Below are 6,827 nucleotides of genomic sequence, written 5' to 3' on the forward strand. Positions count from 1 at the left end.
TGTTGTGAAAGTTCACTTGAACAATGTGTAAAATTACACTGTAAAGGGAACGATGTCAAGTTAAAGGACACGCAATTCATTCGAAAACACTCGTCTATATTTTTTTTTCCAGCAACTTTAGTGGAGTGTTAAGATGGATACATGTATTTTGAAGATTAAATAAGCATCCACCTCCCCATCCCAACAACTACTACCACCATCATCACCGATCACTTTCACCGGGGAAAGAGTAATGACTATAGTACTGTACTAGGATCAGTTGATATTCTCGTTGATTCTGTGACTAAGCTAATCGTCAAATGTAACGATTGTGTATGGATGATCTTTGCGCTTTGTTGTGTTTTGTTTTGCTACATGTACTGTGCTTGTGTATTGCTGGCAGAATGACAGATCCTATATGTACAAGGAGGCCTAATTAACAAAATATATCCGCATGGTGAATTTAATCACCCGCACCGTCGTGTGAAAACACTAATGAAAAAAGAACGAAAATGAGTGAAAGTGATTTTCGCTGTCGCATATAAGATATGGAAGGAATAACCGTCCGTTTCCCTAACCTTTCTCTCTCTGCCTGTTTCTGAAAATGAAAGCCTGTCTTTTAACGCCCTTCACTTTACTGAGTGACCCAAATACCTTCAGGTATATCCAATCTAATGAAATGTAAATAATAACTTATTTATGACCCCTGTGATTTATTTACATTGACAAGACGACGTTCGGGAGCGCTGTACAGACTGCGTACCATGATTGCTCGTATACCAAAATCACAGTACGATGTACAATATATCATAGAGATAATGTGAATGGTTGATCAAGTTGGAACAATGCACGAGCAAAAGTGTTATGCTGATTGATGTTTGTTTTGAATATTTCTGTTGTTGTTATGTTACATTCATGAATTGATATAAGCATTCAATGCTTTCATTTGTCAACTGTTTTGAAAGGAGACTTTGTGTATTAAAACTGAATAAAAAACGACAAAAACGTTTCTTGACTGTTATTGAGAATGTATAGTTATGTTCTGTTTTGTCTTTATTACCTATGTACACCAGCATATAGCTTTCCAAAGTGGTTTTTTTTTTGAAATCGTTACCAGAGAATGTTGCCAAGCAACGCCAGTTTACATACCGTATGCAGAAACACTGTAAAACATTGCAACAGTGCTCTGAGGTTTGAATGCAGCGGTAAGTAGTCAATCTATTCAGCTGTTGATTCCCCTGTTTCACTGCCGCGAATGGTGTGCTGTGCAAAATGTAATGGAACCATTTCTCAGACAGATTTAGGAGCCAATCAATTTGGCAGAAAGTTCTGAAAGGGTTATTCCACTCGATGGTCATACCAGAGATTGACCTTGATTAGGAAGAAAGCTGAATAAGGTACAGTACAATCAATCGACAATCAACAAGTGCAAAAATCATCAACAAAATCAATGTCGAACATTATTGAGAGAATTTGTAAAGTTATAAAATTTATAGTTTTATGTTTCCCTTAACAATGATAGTGCAAGTACAATGTATTGCAACTACATGTACACAATTTTCATTGAATTGAGGTAATACAATGTACAGTTGTAGTTTCATCACCCTACAAGTCTCCCTTCCATCTACAAGACACCCAAGTCTTATCTAAAAATTTATGTAAACTGGAATCAAAACGGGATTATCATGAAATTTTTAGCATTCTACCATCTGGTTTTATTTGACTCCGTTGAAGTTAACTTTGATTTTATCCATTTTAGTTTACTAAATCAGTCTATTTATCAAAGTCAATTCAAACATGGAGTAGACCCATGTATACTGCTCATTAATGCAGGCTGTTACGATCAGGCGAGTGATTGTGAAGGCTTGAAGTACTAGTATACAGTACCTTGTGTGGATGTTGATGTCTGTGGAGATAATGCTGACTGAGGAATAAAGTGAAATGATTAGTGATATTATAGCATATTTGTAGGGCAAATACAATGTATGAAAAAGAAGAAAAAAGAAGAAACAAGTGATGAATACAAAACAAAGGGGAAAACTATATTAGGAAAGAATAACAATTCGAATGCGTTTATGCGAGAAATGAGTTTATGAGAAATGTAATAAATTTAAAGAAGACATCACGACACGACCCATTTTCGGGTCTTTTTTTTTTAGCAGATTTTGATGTTCATGTCAAACGTTTTGAGAGGGCAGTACAGAAATGGTTTCGGCATCAATTTTGCCCGATGCATGTATATAAAGGAGGCCCTACATGTACATGTAATGCCTTAAATTGTACAGGGTATGTAAATGTACGTGTACCGAGTATTCAGCTGGATTAAACGACCTGACGTTTGTTCAAGACCTGGCAGATGTTTTGTTGCTGTGTTTTTCAGCTGAGGTAAGTTTGTTTTGATAGACATGTAGAAAGTGGAAGTACACCTATTAGATACGTCATGACATCAGGTGCTAACCGCGCTTTAAGTTTAAGATAAAGAGAACCTTCCCATTTTGTTTACAGTATTGTTACATTATAGCTGTATGACACCTGCTAGTAAAGTGTAAAGATCACAGCTACATGGTAAATTAGCCACACGCTTTGAATAGTGGCTCGCTTTTGTACCGTGTCCGAGTCTTTTTCTCTCTTTTTTTTTTGTCTACTGTAATAAAAGCTCGTACGTACATGTACATGTATTTCGTACCATTATTCGGCCTCGACTGCTATGTTTGTGCATGGAGGTAGAACTTGATACCTCCATGGTTTGTGGCGTGTCTTTGGGTGCTTCGTTAACTTTTCTCGGATCTTAAAAAGGTCACTTTTTATAGAGGCATAAGTCTAGAGACTGCTTGATTTATACAGTCATTATGTCTCAGAGATTATAAAGCACCTGCATAGCACTGTATTGCACTTCTGCAACTGCAGTTCTATATTTCAACCCAAAATTTTTTTTTTCATGAAAAAAAAAATCCTACCTTTAAAAAAGAAAGTAAGTGGGATAGTAGATAGGAATAGTAATAGAGGGATAGGATAGGAATAGTGTAACAGTAAAATTACTATACAATGTACTGGTATACAGACTTAGAGAGTACTCTTTGATTCTTTCTTGGGTATTTGGGTGGCTCTGATAAGAGCCGTTGGGTTTTTGTTGCAGAAGGGTGCAAGCCAGAAGGAAGCAAGCTTCTTACTTCTTGGCGGGCTTGGCCTTCTTTGTGGTCTTCTTGGCGGCCTTCTTCGCTGGCTTCTTGGCTGCCTTCTTGGCTGGCTTGGCGGCCTTCTTTGCTGGCTTCTTGGCTGCCTTCTTTGCGGGCTTCTTGGCAGCGGGCTTCTTTGCTGCCTTCTTGGCGGGCTTCTTGGTCTTCTTTGTTGCCTTCTTTGCAGCCTTCTTTGCAGCAGCCTTAGCCTTGGCCTTCTCCTTCCTGGCCTTAGCCTTGGCGGCCTTCTTTGCCTTGGCCTCCTTAGCCTTGGCCTTGGCCTTCTCCTTCCTTTCCTTGGCCTTTGCGAGCTGGGCTGGGCTCTTTCCGGCCTTCTTCGTCTTGCCAAGCTTGAAGGAACCGCTGGCTCCCTTGCCCTTCACCTGGACGAGAGTTCCCTTGGCCACTCCGGTCTTGATGGCGCGCTTGATGAAAGGAAGCTGCTTCTGGATGTCAACCTTGTAGTTGGCAGCAATGTACTTCTTGATTGCCTGCAGAGATGAACCACCACGCTCCTTCAGGGCTGTGATGGCGGCAACCACCATAGCAGAAGAGCTGGGGTGTGCTGGCTTAGCACGGGGTTTCTTGACCTGGGCCATGGCTGAGGAGTGTTTCGTTGCTTGTGCTGAGAGTGCGATACAACAATTGATTGAACTTCCCGGTTTCCATGGTATAAGTAACCTCTATGCGGACGTGGGGGAAAGCCTCTCCCTCGGTGCGGCCATACGTACACTGATTCTCTATGTGTACGCACAATGTTGGCATTCGTGTGATAAACTGTGTTAGTATGCTATTTGAAAATGTTTATTTTCTCTTCAGCTGAGACCTGCCCTGGAAAGAACATTGCTATCACTAGATAGAAAACCATCTGAGCTTCAGTTTAATACCAAAATTTAGGTACTTTGGATGTTATTTTCGTGGAAATACCGTGACAAACTAGAAATTTCAGAACTGGAATTGAAACATGCAAAACATCCACTAAAAAATCATATAAATATTGTTTTTTCCAACTTAAAAAGTATGTAAACATTGAGAACAGATACTTTTCTTACGATATCAATGAATATTTTCTTGCAGACTTTCCATTTCTATACTTTGCAAAGCGCGAAATGTTAGGGGTGCAACACAGAGCAATCGCTAGAAATCCCGCTCGATTCATAGGTTGCTACGGTCTCTGCCCGCCAGTGTTGTCCAACAGAAACGCCTTAAAATGACATATTTTTATCGGAAAAGGACTTTTACATTCAGTTTGACACACCTTATGACATAATATTAATATAATGTATCTTCTCCTGAAATTTGGCAAGTTTTCGATACTGGAATACCGAGTTATTCTCGCCGATTGCTATTTGGGCGTATTTTGCATTCAGTCGCAAGACAGTGATCACGAAAATCAAGCTCCCTCGATCGTGGTACACTTCATAGTGGCCCTCTGATTTGGCTTAGTATTTGTCATGTTTTATTGTTCTGTCGAGTTTAATCTCTCCAACTTCACATGAATATGTGATAATATGTCTCAATTGTGATTATTTTCAAACATCGAGTCATTATTCAAGCATTTTCCCCACTTTATCAGGCTCTTTCTGAGTGGAAAAGTACTCGGCAGAGCACGGAGACAGCGTCGCGTCTGTACGCCAAGCATTACGTAATGCATTTTGGAGTGTTATTCCTGAGAACGACTAGATCCTGCCAAGTTTCATAGAATTTATGATATTGACACTGAACTTCCCTTGGAATTCCCGTACAGAGTTTCATTTTAACCACTTTTTGATACAAGTAGCCAGTTTTTTAGTTAAGATTGTACGCCACTGCCTGTTTTGGTGTGTATGCACCCAAAAGCAGATTACATCGGTCTCGCCAACAGCTGGTGCACCACGTCAGAACTGAAGTCGTTTTCGTCGTTTAGGTAGGCCTATAGGCCTAATATGAAATGCAAGATCCAAGCAAATAAGCATCACACTTATTATTTTTTTGTTTATTTTTTCAGCATTCATTATATTACATACAACTTTGTCAAGTCTTATGTTTATATGGGTCTAAAAAGAAAATTAATCGTTGCTTTGCCCAACAAGAAGAAACGGCCGACTGCGTTTGAGTAGTTTGTTCACCAGCATTGACCCAGGTATAACTTCACTACAGATTGATAGTATAGATTTAATGCTCTAAAGTAAAAACGATAAGGAGTTGTTCGACTCATACGATTTCTTTCATAACTTTGTATGATCATAACAGTTAAAGCGTATCGATATGATTGTGCATGAGGCATATCTAGATTTTAAACATTTCTCCATAAATATTATAAACGTACATAATGAATGTTTTCAAAAATGAAATATAGATAAATAAGTTGGTTGGTGTCACTGCCAGAATATTGTCACTTTGTCAAATGCTGATCTTTTTTTTTATTTCATTTCATATCTTTTCATTTCATTTATTTCATTCCTAACAAAAACGCATTTGCAAATAAACACTTTGATTTATAGGCTATTACTCAACATAGTTTTGCTATAAAAGTAATTCTAATCTGTGTCACAGGCGAGCACTCTGAGGGTCAGGTCTGAAATATTGTTATGATTCCAAATGAAATAAAAAAAAATCGAACATTGAAAAGTGTTTAAAGAAATAACCAGTGGTAAATGATATAAACATTCCAACTCAACTGAGAATACAAAAAAGTGACATCATGCATGTGCAGATATATATACAGGCAGACACACGCATACTTGAACATACACACGCACATATATGAATATATATATATATATATATATGTATATATATATATATACTATTATATCTACAGGAACAGATGGATATATGATATACAATGTACATGCATAAGGTTGATATACACAATCACGTGTTTACAAACAAACTTTGAAAAAATGTATACGCATATAATTTTGCAATGGGTACCGATATGGGTATGTAAGAAGAAATTTGTTTACATATTATGGGTATAAAGATATACAAGCAAGAACGAAAAATAAACAGGAGAGAATACACGTTTTTGTTTGTTTTTTCTTTGTAATAATAATGGCAGGGCCCTCGATGGTATAGCAGTGAACACTGAAGAGGCTATACCCTGGGTAAAAAAAGACCCTATAGATTATTATTATGAGTTCATCTCTTTACTTATGTCACGTCATTGCCTCCATCACAAGGTTTCAACATTAAAAGGATTTTGGGATATTTTGCACCAGATGACGTTTTGATATGCTACCATCTATGGCTATACACGCACTTGAGATGACACCGGAAATTGATTTATAACAAGGCGAAGGTTGCAACTATGTCAGCTGATTGTTAAATCTCTTCCTCCGAGGTATATTATACTTTCCCGAATGTGATACAAAACAGACATATCTCCCGTAGGCGTATCTTATTGTGTAACTTGGGGATAATACAATATTTTATGTAACTCACGGTGAGCTCAACACTGTTCCCGATGAGCCGCCAAATTGCTGCTCTTACCAAATATCATCTGCTAATGAAGTTTTTTTGAGGTGGCTAGCAGAGCATTGCCATTGTTGCCATGAAGAATGTTGTCTGTATATTGCCTCTGGATACGTATAGGTCTTATTTCCCTTTGAGACTATCAGGTTAGAGACTTTTTTTTATTTATGCATATTATACTTTACCATTCGTGTTGATAATGACTTTCATTTACAT

The 6,827-nt window shown here is 37.9% G+C and overlaps 1 protein-coding gene across 1 annotated transcript; it reads right to left on the minus strand.

Moving 5' to 3' along the window:
• Positions 1-3,057: 3,057 nt before the first annotated feature.
• On the minus strand, positions 3,058-3,786 carry LOC139715968 (uncharacterized). Its single transcript, XM_071627516.1, has one exon. It carries the CDS (start codon positions 3,752-3,754, stop codon positions 3,146-3,148), a length of 609 nt encoding a protein of 202 aa, XP_071483617.1. The 5' UTR covers positions 3,755-3,786; the 3' UTR covers positions 3,058-3,145.
• Between the last annotated feature and the right edge of the window lie 3,041 nt (positions 3,787-6,827).

Source organism: Diadema antillarum, unplaced genomic scaffold (assembly GCF_040938485.1).
Source record: "Diadema antillarum isolate AM-2024a unplaced genomic scaffold, OU_Dant_1.0 scf00000058, whole genome shotgun sequence".
NCBI lineage: Eukaryota > Metazoa > Echinodermata > Echinoidea > Diadematoida > Diadematidae > Diadema > Diadema antillarum.

Bases quoted from the DNA above. Each gene is read 5' to 3' on its own strand.
- LOC139715968 (XM_071627516.1), bottom strand. From the start codon at position 3,754: ATGGCCCAGGTCAAGAAACCCCGTGCTAAGCCAGCACACCCCAGCTCT.